Here is a 19,225-nt window from a genome sequence, read left to right as displayed (position 1 = left end):
CCTTCCCCTCGAAGTCAGTAAGATCTGAAATAACCTGACACTCTTAAGAGAGAATAGCCAAAACATATCCATCGTCCCAGCCGAATGGAGGACAGCCTCGGTCATCCCTCTACACAAAGTTGGAGTGTCCACAGACCCAGGCAATTACAGGCCCATCAGCCTGACTAGCCTGATCTGCAAGGCCATGGAATGCATTATCATAGACTTTATAAACAAGGACATTGGCAAGCTCCAAATGCTTGACCCAACACAGTTTGGTTTTGTTAAGGGGAGATCATGCCTGTTAAACTTGGTTGACTTCTTTGAAACAGTCACCAAAGCCATGGATGAGGGGAAGTTGGTGCACATCACCTACCTTGACCTAGCCAAAGCCTTCAACACTATTCCCCACTCGGGCATAATAGGCAAACTCTCCCAGCTAGGCATCAACCCGTATGTTACCAGATGGATAGCTAACAGGCCTGCTGATGGAACCCACTCAGTCAAAATAGGGGAAGCCGCCTCTAGTAGTAGACCCATAACAAGCTGCATACCCCAAGGATTGGTCTTGGGGCCTCTACTGTTTGGGATATACTTTTCTGAAGTGCAAGCGAAAACCAGTGGCCTGTGGCTGACCAGGTTTGCAGATGACTGCAAGCTGGGATCTCTCAAACTCCCCTAGTGATGTGAACATCCTCCAAGAGGGTCTTACCTAAACTAATGTCTGGTGCCAGAAGCATGGCCTCAAACTGAATGCCAAGAAATGCATCATTATCCCCTGTGGGGAAAATGGCATCCCCACTAATTATCACATTAATAACAATGTACTAAACACGCAATCAGTCATGATGGACATGGGTACCAAGGTTGATAGCAACTTGATTTTTGACCACCATGTTGCCTCCATTGTACGGAAGGCTTTCTACATGGCCCACCTCACAAGTAAGGGTATTTTATCCAGGAACAAGGAGGTCATGACATCCCTGTACTCCTCCCTTGTCAGACCCATCATCGAGTACAATGCCCCCTTCAGCATGTACCTTGCCAAGCACATGCAGCAGCTGGAGTGACCATAGAGGTTCCTGACCAGGAAAATCCAGGGTCTGAAACACCTATCCTATACAGATAGGCTAAAAGCCATGTCTCTCTACTCAGTCTCATACAGACTGCTCAGAGGTGACCTATGTCTGATGGAGTTGCTACATATCCATAAGTCAAACTCCACTCAAACAACCCGGACATGGCCTCAACCTGGTCTGTGACATTAACAGAACTTGTTAGTAGGTTAGATTTGTGTCCCAAAGACTCCCCCATCTGTGGAATAGACTCCCTCTCCATGTTAAGCAGAGTACCTCACTGGCCCTCTTTAAGAGGAACCTGGACGACTGGATGGGAAACACAAAATACACCCTTGGGATCCCACCTATGTCCCTGCTGGACAGGGGAAACAAGTGCTGACTTTGCGGAAACATGGGCAAAATTCTTGCCTAGGCTTATAAGGTCCTCTGGGCCAATATCCTAGTATCATCCTATGAACCTACCTGCATCTGGTAATTCACAGCACTAAAGGCCAGGGTAGCAGCAGTATATACCTTCTAACCCAACCTCTCCAAGGTTCTGCTGTCCTCTTTAGAGGGGTGCAGCTTTGTAGAAGGTAAAAGTTTAGATGGCTTGGTAGAAGCAACAGAAATAAGAGATAACATAGGGGCACTTGTAACGGAATGTGTAATCCTCAGACACCTTTAAAAACCTATCAGGTTTCTTAGGAGCAGGGGACTGAAAGTCAGGAGTCTGAGAAGTTGCAGAAAAGATGTCTAATGAGGCTGCAAGAAAATGAGGGACACAGCAGAGAGCTTGAGAGACTCCATCTGAAGGAGTTCATAATACCTTTACTGGACATCTGAGACCAGAGTACAGTCCCACTTAAACCCCATCATACAGGAAACTGCATCATCAAAAAAACCTCCTTGAAAGGAGAATCAGGACTAATAGATTCTTCCTCTTCAGAACCAGAGTCAAAGGGAGAGGGAATCTGGGAAGAATAGGTCAAGGATTCTTCATCAGAATCCAAATTCGCATCGGAGGAAACCTGCTCCCTAGGCCTCTTAAGAGGAGTAGAAGACCAAGGGAGAGAATGAACAGAGACCCTTTGAGAAGGTTTCAAAGCCATAAGGGCATTAAATGGACCCTGAGTGAATTCATGCCATTCACGTTGAAGATCCTTGGGAGCAGGAGACAGGTACTTAGTTTTCTGCTTCTTTTTGAAGGGGACGTTAGCCCTAAAGATCTTATGAGGTTCTAACCCCTGACAACACTCTAAGCATAGTGTGAATTTCCTCTCTAACAAGGATTTGCAGAACTATCCCAGGTCCTTCGGAAATAATCAGCTGCGGTTCCCCCTGAACATCTGAAAAGGACATCTGCATAGTCTCTAGGGACATGTGAGAAGCTGGATCCATTCCGAGCTCTGAAATGGTAGCTGCAGAGGAATCCGACTGAAAAAAACAGGCAGTCCTCTGGACTTTCATCAGTCTTGAGAGAAATGTGTGGTGGAGGTGGTACAGCTGAAGAATTTGACAGAGTGTTCTTGGCCACCTTCTTTGTGAATGGCTGACCCTCGGACTGGGATAATTCCTCCATGGCACCCTTAAGACATTGGTTTTCTAAGTAAATGGCTTCAGAGGAGAGATGACTATGTAAGCTCTTTGGAACAAGTGCCTAGCAAACAGGACAAGACATATAGTCTTGAGAAGCACGTAAGCAAAGCAAACACTGCTCATGACTGTCTTTATGAGGAATCTGTCTCCTGCACTGGCATTTCCCTTTTTTGGATGACATGAAACCAACAATCACAAAAAATAAAAGAAAATAAGAAGGAAAAACCCCAATGGGGCACTTAGTTGAAAAACGGCTTGGTAACCAGCAGATGAATGAGTGTTCAGACCGATGATCAAAGATGGCGTTTAGACAGGCAGCAAAGAAGTTTTGAGGATGGCACATCCAAATGCCACTTTTATGCCCTATGCTAAGCGCAGAGAGCATACATGTGATGTACAACCTAAGGCTTTGGTATGCTGGCCGGATGTCGGGCTGGCCTAGGCAGGGAATTCTTATTGTAATTAATACTGCAACAGTGATGTACAAGGACATCAAAACAGCTTGTACCATCATCTTAAGTGTGAAGGTAATTTTATAAACGTAGCTAGCTGTTATCTATAATACAATTATGGACTCAAGACCTTTGGCCTTTGCTCTCCCAATTATCCTAATTATAACAGAGAAGTCAGTGATGTTAATCCTCTGGGTCAAATACATAGGCATGCATATTTTGTGGGAGGTCTGATACTTGGAAGGAATAAGGAGAATCACCTAAACCACCAGAAATTTGCACAGAGGACTAAGCTGATTTAGTCAGTAAGTTGTTATCATGTGAAACGGTCTTTTAAAAGTAAAACAAAAGTCCATACTTAGACCAAGTCAAATAATCTCCTGATGTCTACATGGGAGATGGGAAACCATCCTTTTAAACATTCTTCCAGAGTCACAAACTTCAGGTCCGTTGTCTTAACCTCATTTGTTAGGTATAAACACAGTAAATCAAAGAAAATACCACAAAGGTGACAAAAATAGCTTGCGTTTTACATTTTAATAAATACGGGATTTCCTATGGAAACGGGTAATTGTTTGATAGCAAGCTGTGCAAATCAGCATACATCACCAGTTTATGAAAAATACAGATTCCTCCAAAGGGTTTGCAGAATGGAGAAGTCTACTTACTCCCCAAACTGCATTGATGTTGGTGGTAATTATATCAACATCAACTCACTGCACTGGATGTGAAAGGGCAAATCCCATACTCTACTAAAACTGAATCTGGTTTTATGTCCACTGACATGGATCCATCTATGGTAACAAATGTCATGTAAATTGTGTCCTAGACATCAAAACCTCCTCTCTCTTCAAGCACACTGCACACCAGTTGTAGCAGAAATCAGTACAAATGTCACAAGTGTTAAATACAATGGCAATATACTTAATATGCCTCCAACAAAGAAGCCACACCAGGACCTTAGTCTTCTCTTTCACCATCAAAAAACACTGTAATGTGATATTTTGCAGAAACTGAGCTATGGTATGCCCATAACACAGGAAGGGTAACCCCCAAAAATGCTTGCTTTAAGTGATGTACTTCTTCAGGCTCAGCGGCTGCATTCTGTACCCAAAGGGTGGTGATTTTTTTCATTAGGAAAGAACATTTTGTGTAATGCATCTAGCAGTAGAGCACAGATAAGAAGTTAAATAAGGTTCACTTTGTATGGCTCAGTTTGATTCTCTGATTTGATTCTCCATATTGTGTGATTCTGAGCAAGTCACTTAACCTCCTGAATCACCTTTAAGGTACTTAAAAAATCTACATGGCTAGCAAATGAACAAAACAAAAATAAAATAAAACAAAATATAGGTCATTAGTAGGAACTTTTGCAAAAAAAAATTCTCTCTCTCTCTCTATAATATACACACACACACAAGTCAAGACTGTTCATTTAAAATTCAACTCAGAGTAAATCATTGAAAGTAATTCATATTTATCATACAAATTACTCTGAGTGACTGACTGCATAACTGTAAAACTAAGGGAAAACTAGCATGGTCACTATTACTAGGGCAAGGCATATACTAACCTGGCCATAGAGCCACAGTTTGTGATCCCTGGAAGTCTCATGGCTAACAAGTGACTCCCATTGCAAGACCTCATATTATGGGATGAACATGAAATAAAACAAAAGTTATATTTTTCATGAAATGCAAGACCTCCAGACGCACCCCCATGAATGGGGCTGCAACTTTCGAACCCCAAGCCTTTAAATAACCAACCCCAAGACTCAGCAAATCAAAGTATGGGTGATTTTCCTCCACTGTGATATTGTTCTACAAACCTGATAGCTCTGCCAGGTGTGCTAGGGTCCAGCCATCTGGCTTCTCAAAGGTTCAAGTAAGTAGCCTGCATGACAAAGGCCATGTGATGTGGGGAAATATTAAGCAGCCCCATGGCAGCTCTTTCTTCACTGGTGCAGGAAAGGATTTAAAGAATTATGCACCCACTTCCTGAAAGAGTTCAGCACAGCCCCATGGCAGCTCTCTCTTCATTGGTGCAGGGAAGGATTTAAAGAATTACGTACCCACTTCCTGGAAGAGTTCAGCAAACACAACACAGTTCTCAGGAGTAGCAACTTGTTGTGCAGTAAACAAACATGGATACATGAACATGTCAGAATACTGTTAGTCTTGCATGCTTGCTCTCCGCATACCATATCTTATATAACAATAAATAAATAAACTATATGTAGGCCAGTGTGAGAGGATTCTGCAATGGTGATATACAAATATTTGGGAACAAAGGAAGAAAAAGGGATTAAAGTAGTGAAATGGAAGGGCATGAAGTTAAGTAAACTCATCCAGTTGCATAAACATAAGAATAAACTAAGGGAAGATTTATCTCAAGATAAAAAAAATCAGTGTTCTTCCAAAACCTAGATGCTTACCTGTGCATCTGAGAAAGGTGCAACTGAAATGCTATTCTCCACCAGAAGGCTCTGAATTTCTGTCTCCAGATCACCCATTTTGCCCAGAACCTTAACCAAATGCCCATTTGGATATGTTGATGTTGACTCCCAAGAATCAATGCGTACTACAATTCGGTAATCCTGTAGAAACCAAATACATATTACATAAAAACAGATTTTAGCAGATCATGAAATACCACATATGACAAAATGTATACTAACAGACTTGATTTCTAAGTGTACAGAATTTGCACAACTGAACTACTAATTTTTGCATGCACTTGCATACAAATTCTTTTATTTAATTTAAATGACTAATTTTTTTTTTAATTCACCAGTCTTCATCCTCATCATCAAGGCCCACCCTCCCAACTGCTTCAATGATCCAATAATTCCCTGGAGGACAGAGATCTAGGACTCATCTGGTCCAGCGGGACAGGAACCAAGTAAACCAGGAGAAGGATTAGTCATGAGTTTGGATCTCCCTTGACAAAGCCCTTCCCCTTGATTGCTTGCAAGTTTTTTCACAGCTGCTCTGAGAGAGCACATGCTGTCACATATGTCAATCCCATGGTAAGCAACATACCACTGCAACGGAGGCTCAATTGGTTTCCTGCTCCAGGTGATACACCTGTTACAGCAAGCTATTCTCCCACCAGGATGGACGGACTGGTGTCAGCCATTTACTCCTATCCTCCCCTCTCTGAGACCCTCCACTGCCCATGCCACTAGTTGAATACAGGTCACTTGGTGCAGACTTAGGGCTTCATTCATATATGCTACAAGGTCAGGTCTGACTACAAAATGAGTTTTAACTTAAAATACCATTCTAATTGATATTTATCACATTATAAAGAGAGATGAAACAAGACTCTTTTCATAATCAATACCAATTCATGTTTTTAAATCCGTTTCTTAACTCAATACTGCATCCAGAATGTCTAAATCAGCCCCAGTAAAAACACCATCCTATTTCCAATCCTTTTTGTTCAAGTGACAAATGTGTGTTCTTAAATGGTGCAAATCATGTGCAACAAAGGAACTTTATCACTGTTTTTTCCAGCTTTGTTAGCCCTACTTGCCATATTGGTAGTTACACATACAGCTATACCTCTCCTATGCTTCCATACCTAAGAAAGCGGACATGGTGCTTTGCAGATTTGTTAATGTATGCCCTCCATTAAACAGTGCCCTGACTCATACCGCCACTCAGCAACAGTTGGGAAATACTCACATTTTATATGTCTATACAAGATTAACGTTAATCACCTGCAGTGAGTTGCATATCACATGGTACGTGCTTGTCTAAGCACATCAGCCCAAGTATACACCTAGATTATGTATCTTGAGTCTCCGTGTTATGCACTTCAGAAGTGAAAAATTACGATTTACTATCAGCAACATCTGAGTCTGGAAGTAAAAACTATAATTTGCCATGGAAAAATGTTTCAGCTGCATCCCCTGAAAATCTTTTGCTCCAAAAAAGTCTCAGAGAAACCTGGAAGCTTTGGATCCAGAAATTCAATTTATTCCTTGTATGTTAGTTGAGTATGTAATAAAACAGAAGAAGGTAAAATGTGCATAATTCCTGCATATAACTGGATTAGAAGTAATAAGATAATTTTTTTCTGGATTATTTTTGCCTCCTTGCTTGTAAACCATCAAACCTCTCTCCACTGGAACGTGAGCTCATTTGTTCTTCCATGTTGGGTATCCCCAGCACAGAAGCAAGAACAATCTGGACGGGCTACCATTCACTGCAGCTGTGAGAATGGCTTGTGCCCTTGCATACACTGAACACAGGGATTCAATGACTTTATCTGTGTGTGTGTCTGCATGCTCCTGTGCTCTTGGTTTTCCTATTTATGATGGTCTGGTGGCCAAAGGACTGCCTCAAGCTTGTTCTCTGCACTGATGCCCTTCCTCAAAGTGACTGTGGCATTGGACAGCACCAATACACCCCCCCACAATGGGCCTGCCATTCCCCCATGCCAGCTCTAACAGACAACCAAACTGCTAATCAAACCATGGTTACTGGGTCATATTAATCTACACTAATGGAGCTGACCCCATAAAATATTTGAATCTCTCACTTTTCTTGAAGAACAGGAAAACAAATCACAAATACTTAGGAAATCAGGAATTATTATCAGCACAAAAGAATGTTGGCATGCAGTAGATATTTGGGGTGGTTTTTCATTAACATGGTCCACAATCCATTGAACTGCCACATAAAAATTCCCACAATAGGTAATCCTATATAACACAAAATGACACAAAGTGAAGACCATGGTTAAAAGTGTAACAGAGTAGTTGGGAAACGATAAGTGGGAGTATTTATGCAAATAAGCATGGCTAGCAGACTAAGTCTGCTGCCCACAGTTCACAGTTAACTAAATGGTGAGTGAAGGCAAGCTATGAAAGGTAGAAAACAACACAGCAAAAACTGTGTACAATGAACTTCCAAAACATTACAGTGTGACCTTTGTGTGTGGACAAACAACATTATCCCCACACCGCTGAAGATCACCATCATCATCATCATTCTGTCTCAGACTACAGCTGTAAACAGGAATATAAAGCTCTGCAGCACTGCACAACTTTCATTACCTGCACAGTGCAAACTGCTTCACAACTAAACTTATAAACATTTTCAGTACAAAATCCACGGTCATACTGACCAGTCATAGACCAACACACAGATACACCTCACCACTAAAGGAATGCAAATGGTACTGTAAAGCATTCAAGCTTTTATGAATGGCATTGCCCAATACTGTGTACAGGTAACAAAAGTGCTGTGAGGCTGGTTCACTGTAGAGATCTACTGCTATGGCTGCAGTCCTAAACACTGAAAGGTACTTAACTGCAGATGAACATGTACACAAATGCATGGATCTCGCCATACCCAGTAGAACCAAGGTGCGTTCCTCAAAAAAAAAAGGAAGCCAATCTGGTGGTCCCCTGCTATAAACAAACTCTGCAACAGAAGGAGGAAACTGATACGGAATAAGGTGAAGTCCTAAGACCGGAAAACTCCCTTATCAGCCTCAACAAATCCTCTAATGCTAGCTATGAAAACAGAATTGCAGCAGATAGCAAAGACAACTACAAGGCCTTCCATAGTTATGTAAAGAATCTCCACGGCAATACCCAGATTTGTTCGGAGCTAATGCACAATGCTACCTCCTATACTGAGCTAACAGATATTGCCAATATACTTGTCTGACAGATTCAATGCCAACTTTACTCCCCCCAAAGGACCAATCACAATTCCAGTAGATTGCCAGGCACCCAGTATTACTGCTGCACAGGTTAAAACAGCACTGTCCAAGGCCCAGAATACAGCTTCTATGGGACCTGACAATATCCCTGGCTGTGTTCTACATGAACTACAGAGTGAACTGGCACCTCACCTGTGTGCCCTGTTTAATCACAGCCTCACCTCAGGCTTTGTCCCTACCGAATGGCACACTGCTACAATCATCCCCCTCCACACAGAAGGAGCGACTACAGACCCCGGGAACTATCGCCCCATTAGCCTGATGAGTCTGATATGCAAAGCTATGGAACTCATCATCATGGCCCTAATAAACAAGGATGTAAGGAATCTCCAAACTCTGGATCCTACACAGTTTGGTTTTGTGAAGGGCAGATCATGCCTGCTCAACTTGATTGACTTCTTTGAGTCAGTCACCAGAGCTGTGGATGAAGGCAAGGTGGTTCATACAGCCTACCTTAATTTGGTCAAGGCCTTTGATACCATTCCCCACTCAGGAATCGTAGAAAAACTCACTAAGCTAGGCATCAACTCCTACATCACTAGGTGGGTTGCAAACTGGCTCACAGATAGAATCCACGGTCTGAAAGTAGCTGACTCCAAGTCAGACTGTTGACCAGTCATGAGTGGAGTCCCACAGGGTTCGGTCCTGGGTCCTCTCCTGCTTGGTATCTACTTCTCTGAAGTCCAGGCCAACACAAAGGGACTCTGGCTGACAAAGTTCGCAGACAATTGCAAGTTGGGCACTATTATTAACTCCCCAAGCGAAGTTGACATCCTACAGAAAGGCCTCAATGAGACCAACGACTGGTATCAGAACTATAGCCTTAAGCTCAATGCCAAAAAATGTGTAGTCATCCCCCTTGGGAAAAACCTGGTTCCCTTGAATTACCACATCGATGGTAGTCCACTGAAAACAGACGGCATTATAAGAGATCTAGGAACACAGGTTGACAGCAACCTCTTTTTTGACCACCACATTGCCACTGTGGTCAGAAAGTCCTTCTATGTGACACATCTCATTACTAAAGGTTTTGCATCCAGGAAGAAAGAGGTCATTGTCTCTCTCTACTCCTTCCCTCATTAGGCCAATCATCGAGTACAATGCCCCATTTGGCATGTACCTCACTAGACACCTGGAACAACTGGAGAGGCTGCAAAAGTACCTCACAAAGAGGATCCTAAGCCTTAAACACTTGTCCTATATGGACAGACTCAAAAAAGCCAACTATTCTCTGTCTCATATAGCCTACGTAGAGGTGATCTCTGCCCGACTTACAAAGCCATGTCTGACCCAACTCTGTTAGAAATGCTACATAAAGAAATCCCAATCCCTCCGCTCCAGAGACCTCAATCTCATTACCACAATCAACAGAACATGCTGGAAGAACAAGTTCATAACCCAGAGAATGCCCATGCTATGGAATAGATTTCCCATACATGTCAGGCAGAGCACCTCACTGGCCCTCTTCAACAGAAATCTTGATGAGTGGATGGGAAATAGAAAATTCACACCAGGGATCACTGCAGTGGCTTTATTCGACAGAGGCACTAGGAGCTATGGTCGGTTGGCACGATGCCAGGGTAATTCTATGGGCTAGGCTTGTAAAGGCTCCAAGGCCATTAGCCTAGTACACACCTATGAACCTATATACCCTGTGGGGCAGGGTCTATATTAGAACATTGAAGTTTCAAAACTTCGAATGTTCTAATATCGACCCCTATTCAGCGAAAGCTGAACATATCAAAGCAACAGAAAACCAAATTTTTCCCTAGGGAAAGAATTTGGTTGTCCGTTTCTGTTGCTTCGGTATTTTCAGCTCTGTGGTGAAAAGTTACGGGTCGGGTTCAGGTAAGTGTGCGGGTTAGGTATGTGTGCGACTGTGTGGACGTGAAGGTTAGGACGGGGTAGGTGAGTTAGGGCATGGGTGAGGTGAGTGCGATAGTGACGGACCTTAGGGTTATGATTTGGGTTAAGGTAAGTGGATAGTTAGTGGTGTGTGTATAGTTTAGTGTAGGGTTAGGTGTAAGATTTTAGGTGTATGTATGTGGATTGCTGTTTGTTTGGTGCGCTTGTGTTGTGTGTATGTGTTTAGGAATGCCAAAGCTACAATGATGGTGATCTCATAATTATGGAATACTACATTGCAGGAACTCAGTCTCTCACCAGCTTAAATGTTTATTGGCAGACAGGTGAAAAGCAGCGTATACACTTCAACTAAACTGCAAATACCTGAAAAATACACAAAGTGAGCCACTAGAGAGAAATAAGCAGAACATGTGCTAATACTACTATGATGTAAACTGCAGATGACTACCAGACTTACCAGTTGGGGAAAAAAGTACGAATGCAAAAGCCATGGGGAAAGTTTGCAACCTGAAACTGATGCTGTTTATAAAGCAACAAGACCCAGGTTTCTTTTTTTTTAATTAGCAGAAAAAATGGAAACCTGTAGTCAGTGAACACTGCAGATGTGTATAAATGTACACTGATTCCAATGTTCCAAGAAGATAAAAAACCAGGAGTGCCACAACCAGTACTGCTGTTACAAGAAACTACAGAGTGTAAGAAACGTGACTGACAAGAATTGCACAGAAATTCCCATGAGTTGTGTTTCTGAGTAAAGAATTGACCCAACAGGAAGTTCAGCTGTCCAAGTACTACTGTAGATTCTCTGGATACAACACACCACTGAAGAAACCAAATAGATTTGTTCCAAAGCTTAAAATATCCTAACTTCTGAATATGTTATGTCAATCCAGTTTTTCCCCCATTTTTTTTCTCTTACACGAGGTTGGTGTGTTATACTACAAATATTAGTAGTCAATGTGACCATATCATATGACAATGTTTATATCTCAAAGTGAATATGTATACAACTTTGATGTAAATTATCCATGACATGCCCAGCACAGTGCGAAGGATAATTTTTAATTAATGTCAACTAATAAATTCTACCTTGCAAATATAAACAGTCTGAATATAGGACTCGATAAGGCTAGACCACATATCCTGTGTCCCAGTGTTATTTATTAGCAACCATTAAGATACTACAACTCTTAATTTCTTTCCACAGAATAAAGAATATGGCCATCAGCAGTTACACTCCACATTTAAAGAGGATTCTCTGGCTCAGCGGATGCTGGTCAAAGCCAAGCTGGTTATGACACAATTGGGAACAAAATCATACAATGTTCTTTCCACGTATGTGGTATTCAGCATAATTATTGACCATATGAAAGAGAAAAGAAACCAGAAGCTATTCATATAACTATTTAAACCATGTAACGTTTGATTCTGCTAAGTATAGAGGCCTTCTCAAAATAGGTCTAGAGAGACACAGAATGACCCACCACAAAGGCAGTGGCTCACATCCCATAAAATGCGTCTTGTCTTCATATCAAGAAACACCACTGGAAGCGATTACTGCTGACGTTAAAACAGATAGCTTTATTAATGAAAATTCATAAAATAAGCTCTCAGAAACAAGTTATTAATATCCAGTTTGTGCCACACTTATGTTCTTAGTTGCAAAAAATTGATATCTCATGCGTATCTTATATTTACTATTTCCATCTTTGCATTATTTTTTCCCCTCCAGAACAGTATACATAAAAGAATCCAAACTCTCATTTTTTTGCTGCAATCCTCAAAACTAGTTTCCATGAACACACAAAATGTAGCTCTTGGTATCTCTGACCAGCAGATGGAAGCAAAGGTAAACACAAAAATGTTTCTTTCCCCCAAACCACTCACAGACACAGGTTAGGGAAGGGCTTCAACATCATTAATTCAGAATTCACAATACCTTTTTCATATGATCCTTATATCATTTATATATGTATGTGCTCCAACTAGTGCAGTTTATGACTAGGACACTAGCAAATAAACTGTATCAAAACAGCAAGGTAATGGGGTACAAACACCACTGTATCACCCTACCAAAAGCTATCTGGCTATAACACTTGGTCCAGCTTTCTGTTATGCAATCTCATCTGCAAGATTCTGAACTGTACATTCCTTTCCCCTCTTGGAAACAGGTTACAATTATACCTCTCAACCTCTTGGAGAAAGAAATCTGGACAAAACCATAAATAATGGGGGGGAAAGGCCCAAAAATAGGGACAATTTTTAAATACCGCTCTTACAAGCTTAGAAAGTTGATAGAATAACAGGTTTTCATTAGCATGAATTTTACAATGGATGTGACATCTTAAACTCAACTTTCTGTCATTTTCTGACTTCAGTCCTGAATGATTTGTCAATGATTTGCCAGTAAGGCACAACTTTTAGAGAAACAGACCAAAAATATGAGGCAAAAAATTGGATATTCTGCAAAAATCTATACAACTGAGAGGCATGGTTACAAATAAAGCTTTCTTCATTCACTTAGGAGTAGCGAGAATAATGCAATAACTCTAATTAGAGACCCCCCACCTTGGATTCGCTGCTAAAGAAAAAAGCTTTGGAAATTTTACATTATAATTGGAACCACCTTCCCACTGTACAGCCGTAACTAGGGCAAGGCAAAGGGGGCAGCTGTGCCAGGAGCAAGCTGTCAATGCCATGAGAATGTAATACTGGCACTGATTTATGAGGTCACAAGGACATAATGTTTTAAGAACTGAATGCCAATACGGAATTGGTGCTCAAGGCTGAAACACTGAAGTGCTGTGTGTAACTGTAGCAAGCTCCAAGCGCACAAGCTTTTTTTCTGGTCTTTTGAGAACAGCATTTTTTGCCCCATAGAACTCAGGCTAATTGCAAAATACTCACCTTTCAGGAAAACATTGTGGAACACCTTAAAACACACATACAAATGCTTATGCTTCCTGAATAAAGACCTGTGCAGCAATCCTCTTCTTTAACACCCTACCCCAGTACTTTAATTAAGCAGCAATCCAGAGTATTCCAGACTCTGAAATAGATTGCCCATACATGTCAAGCAGAGTGCCTCTTTGGCCCTCTTCAAAAGGAACCTTGACGATTGGATGGGAGAAAGGAAATTCACCCCGGGGATCACGTCAGTCGCCCTGCTAAACAGGGGTCCAGGGAAGTAAATATTGTGGGAAGAAATAGCCAGGGAATTGTTATGGCTAGGCTTGTATAGGCCCTAAGGCTGATAGCCTAGTACCAACCTATGAAGTATGACTTGCAAGTTCACAAGAGCAAAGTGCCACTATTGCAAATTAAACACTTGTCACCCAACCTCTAGTGTTACTTCTAAAACACACTTTAGTTCTAAAAGTATTAAGTATATATTCCTTCTTTACTATTCATCTAATAGTCTTAAATACAACCCCCCAAATTGATCAACAAAGGTACATTGTTCTAAAAATAAAACAGCAACATTATGTCAGACTCCTACACTGGTACGAAAGTATGGTGGACTCTCACAAAGGGATCATATACATATATGGAAATTCACACAGCAAATATTACAGCAAAAGGCAGATATCTGTCACTAGAAAATGTCTTCCTAAGGAGAAAAGATTACATTTTATCATTTCATTGTTTCACTTTACATTTATGTGCATCATTTTAATCATCCTTCACAACAACATTTTGCTCAAGAATTCTGGACAAACCCAACAATAATGATGGGCCAAAGGCTCAAAATAAGTCACTTAAAAATTAACAAAACAGGTTTTGTATTATCATGCATTTTCTGAACAAAAAGTATGAAACTCAATGTCTGACATTACTGACTGTAATCCTCAATGATTTACCCCAAAAGAAAAAAATCAAAAAAATTTTAAGGGCATACGGCCTTCCCCTCTTTATATTTAATACTACTGTGTCATTTGTGGAATCTTTCAAGTTTTTGGGATCTATAATCTCCCGGGACTTGAAGTGGGACACCAATGTAGGGTCCATCATAAAAAGGCACAACAGCGAATACAACAGCTGAGGAAGTTCAACCTCCCACAGGAACTGCTGTTACAGTTCTATACAGTAGTTATTTTCTGTTGTTTTCAACTCATTCATAACAGTGTGGTTTGGATCTCTGTCTAATCATGACAAAAACAGGTTACATCGAATAGTCAGCTGTGCTGAAAATATCATTGGTGCTAGTTTGCCCTCGTTACTGGACCTGTACTATTCCAGGGTCATGAAAAGGGCAGGGAAAATCATCACCGACCCTTCACATCCAGGCCACCATCTTTTTGAACTATTACCATCAGCCAGGCGTTACAGATTAATACGCACCAAAACACGCAAATATAAGAACAGTTTTTTGCCACAGGCCATCAAAGTCATAAACGGTTAACTCAGCTTATTAGGTTAGAGAAACTTTTTTCCAAGTCTCCGAGGATTCTGCAGTATTGTTTACTATTAACACTGGTTTCTTTCAGCGTTTACTTCAGTATTTTTTGCACTGAGTTGCACTTTGCACCTTGTATGTATATGTACATGTATATTTACTTTTTTGTCTTGCTCTTAATAGTTGCATGTATGTCATTTGTCTTGTTCTTAATAGTTGTACGTATGTCATTTATGTAAATTCATACTTGGGAGAGTCACTGAAACAGGAGTCATATTCCTTGTATGTGTGAATACTTGGCAAATAAATGTGATTCTGATTCTAAATGATGCAACACTAGGGGTGCTCTGTACAATCAGATACAGTTGGTAAGTATGACTTCAGTTATACCTGCATAATTTTGTGCAAACCCAAACAAAACACCCCTCCACTTATGTAATCCTCATCCTAAAATGTATCATGTTGAACAAGTTATGTGCTTAGTTTTATCTATAACAAAAGCTCACAGATATTAATGCAGTTCTCATGCTGTAATGCAACACTTTGCAACAATCTGGGCTTAGGCACCCATGCTGTCATTGAAAGGGGTCCTAGAATTAGTTCACGCTCCCAGTAAACAAAGAATAAATAAATAAAACTGGCTTGTCGCAGACTTCTCAGAATATTTACTTCCAAGTTTGACATAGTGAATGACTACATGCCATGCATATCACAACTCCCCTTTCTTTCAGGCAAATGCTGCTATATACTATATTCCTAAGCTTGCAGTATGTCAGTGATTAAGGCAGGCACTATTCCCCTGGTTATCTCCCTCCTCAGTTTAGTAGGACCATAAACTGGTGACATTCACTTTCAAAGTCTCCAAAGCCCCTGAAACCAATAACTCTGCACATATGGATTTGAAATGGACAAATCTCAAAGAGCTCAAAGTCTGCCTATGTCAGTATTAGCTCCAATATCAACATACTGGTAAGCTACACATAAAGACTTCTGTGCTCACTTACATAAAAGCATTTAGCAGTCCAGAACAGAGCAAGATATGAAAGTAAACTGAAAAATAAAATTAAAAAAAAAACACTCTGGTGGTCCACCAACATGAAAAGAACACTCCTCCAATTATACAGCAGATTCAAAACTCAACATGACAAACTTCAGTATCAGAAATACTACTGAAAAAAATTAAGACTAGTAAGCCAAACCGTGAACTTCAGTACTGACCCCAAGGATAATTACAAATCCTTCTTTAGCTACGTTAGTAAACTAAGGAATAACACCCAACAATGTGTGTACCTTATTCTTAATGGCACAACCTATGCCAACCCAATATACATCGCCAATATACTAGCTAACGAACTGAGTGTAAATGTTACCCCTGAAATATCTATTCAAACTCCACATATCATAGAATCCCTTACACCTCCCTATTATCAACAAGGCCCACATATGATATACTGATAACATAAGATGCCAAACGAATAAGAGTAACAGCCACAGTCAACGTACAGAAAATCAAAAATGAAAGATTTAATCACCTCTAGCACCTTTGCTACAATGCCTTCACGGAGTAAAACACACAAAGAGAACCACCAGTATATAGTTCAACAATTAAAACACTAACAAGCATAATTGTTTAAAATCATTAATTAATTATTTCCGATCGCACTCATTTAACTGCCCAGGTGCCAAAGCATTAAACATCTTACTATATATTGTTTCTTTATATAGTAACATATTTTTTAAGGGTAATGTTGGTATTATGTATTTAAGTTACTCTTCTGATGATTGTTGTTATACACAGTTATGTCTTGCACACTTATGTTTCTTCCTGTACTACTTATACTCATGTGAGGTTGTCTAACAAATATTGTACATTTCTTTTCTAAAATATTGTACATTTCTTTTCTAAGATTTTGTACATTGATGGTTTATCATAATGTATGGAGCTTTTCTCCCTGGGCCTCCACTGAAAATGGGCAATATTGCCCAGTCGGACTTTCACAGTAAACAAATGTAAAATAAAATAAATAAATATGTTCACCCAATTTCACTGAAACATGTTCCAAAATACACCCTTTTAATAAAGATGAATTACCCTGATGAAAACGTGCAAAATGCATAGCTAGTGGACTTTCCAAACGTCCCTTTTTAATGTCTTTAATGTGTTCTTGAAATCTTATCTTGAAGGCCCATTGGCTCTCCCCCACATAAAATAAATTATAAGGACATTTCAGAATGCCGAGATGCTAGAGGTGATTAAATATTTCATTTTTTTATATGTTGACTGTGGCTGCTGCTACTCTTATATGACACAGATGGCATCTAGGTAGTCATTGTACCACTACACTTGGCCCTCAGACCCATCATAGAGTATAATGCCTCCTTTGGTATGTACTTAACCAGATACATGCAATAACTGGAACGTCCACAAAGGTTCTGTAAAAAAACTATGCAGGGCATTAATACATTGCCCTATGTGGATTGCCTCAAAGCCCTATATTTGATCTCCTACTGACTACTGAGAGGTGAGCTATACCTGGCATGAAAGGCATCCTGGACTGTCAAAGGAAAAATATACATTAAAAATGATCAAAACACGGTAGGTTCAGGTTAAGGCACTTTAATCTTGCAGCAAGGAGACAAAAATGTGCTAATACAGAGTTTGTCTAACTAGAAACAGGAAATGCTTACATTTTTATACACTTTCTAATAAGACATTGCCTACCAAGCTGACGTAGTGAATCACAAGTTTTGTCATCATCATTTACTAATAATTGCTTTCATAAAATTCTGCTGATTTATCAATTTTTGTGAGAAACTTCCTAAGGAAAACAACGTGGCCTTGGCCACCACTGGTTAGATACATGCAATGTTACCATTCAAGGTACTATGGCTAATTCAAGCACAAAGCAAGCAGTTAATTTCTCTAACAATCCTTTGTCTACACTACCTCTAAGCTTCTGCAGCTGCACATGTTCTCATACTTCGAACAGAGCTGATTGTTTAAGATCATTACATTTACAGGATATAGCATTGCTCATTCATTCTCTCCTGACCTAGCAGATAACCACCTGCTTCTCAAGTACATTTCAAAAAGCCATAAACATGAATATTGCTGTGCTAGCAATTACTACGTCAGAGGGCATCTTGCAAGTTTCAGAAAGCACACTGCAGTTTCAAAAGCATCTTTTCAGTCTCATATGAAACTCAACTATATATAAAACAGTGCATATAAAATAGAATGAAAAACGTGTTAACTTATTTGGTTTCTAATTAGCATTAAGCATACACACATTAATACATATTTTTCTGACATTTCCCCCCTGTTAATACTTTTTAATTCTATTTTCAAAAAGAATAAACAGTTTGCTTCTTTTCCTAACCTCTTCCATTCAGGATTTGCAGTTAAGAAAGTCATTTGGTTTAAAACTTTATGAAAGTGTTTCACATTCTAGCAGTTCTTCAAATTCAGTACTTTGATACATAGTCTCAGAAACTGATATATCTATAAACTCTTTGATTAATTTTTTCATGCAGGGGATTCCACAACAAACATAAGCTCCTATCAGGAGCAATCCCACACAAATGGCAATCAAGATGTTCATTAGGATGGAACCCCACCCCCCAAACAAATTCTGGAAAAAGTCCGTCAGAGGGTTTGGGCCTGGCTTGGTCATGGCCGACACTTGCTGTATCACCTCAAGGTGGTCATTAATTTCGTGCTGATGATCTGGGATATACACACAGCATTCTTCTTTGATTAAAGCGCACGTACCACCCCTCGCCGCTAGGGTGAAGTCAAAAGCCATTCGGTTCTGGAGCACTACAGTTCTCATAGCATTTAGTTCATCAGTTATCAGTTCAAGAGCAGAGAAAGTTGCATTACTCATTACTTCGAGAAGTTTAGACAGTTTTCGCAGCTCCCAAATCGATTTAACTGCGCCATATGCAGGTAATATGCCTGCCCACAATATGACAGCATCACTCAAGTCCATGTGCGTCAGTTTGGTACCCACAGTATGATGGTCTTTCCAGCCAGCCTCGATCTGTCCCACTGGATTTTCAGGCTTTTTAACAGCTTTCTTGGCCACATCTAGGGTATTTCTAATATTTCCCTGAGGCAAGACTGCAGGGTGTCG

General features: G+C 40.3%; 1 protein-coding gene across 1 annotated transcript in view; it reads right to left on the bottom strand.

Moving 5' to 3' along the window:
• The window catches only part of DIS3L (DIS3 like exosome 3'-5' exoribonuclease), an 830,646-nt gene that overhangs the window by 208,214 nt on the left and 603,207 nt on the right, over positions 1 to 19,225 (bottom strand). Inside the window, 1 exon segment of the mRNA XM_044077862.1 lies at positions 5,523 to 5,684. Within this exon segment, the coding sequence (XP_043933797.1) occupies positions 5,523 to 5,684 (162 nt within the window).

Source organism: Protopterus annectens, chromosome 7.part0 (genome assembly GCF_019279795.1).
Source record: "Protopterus annectens isolate FY-2018-M chromosome 7.part0, PAN1.0, whole genome shotgun sequence".
Taxonomy (NCBI): domain Eukaryota; kingdom Metazoa; phylum Chordata; order Ceratodontiformes; family Protopteridae; genus Protopterus; species Protopterus annectens.
The sequence above is the reverse complement of the archived record's forward strand: the minus strand, read 5'-3'. Positions and strand labels throughout refer to the sequence as shown.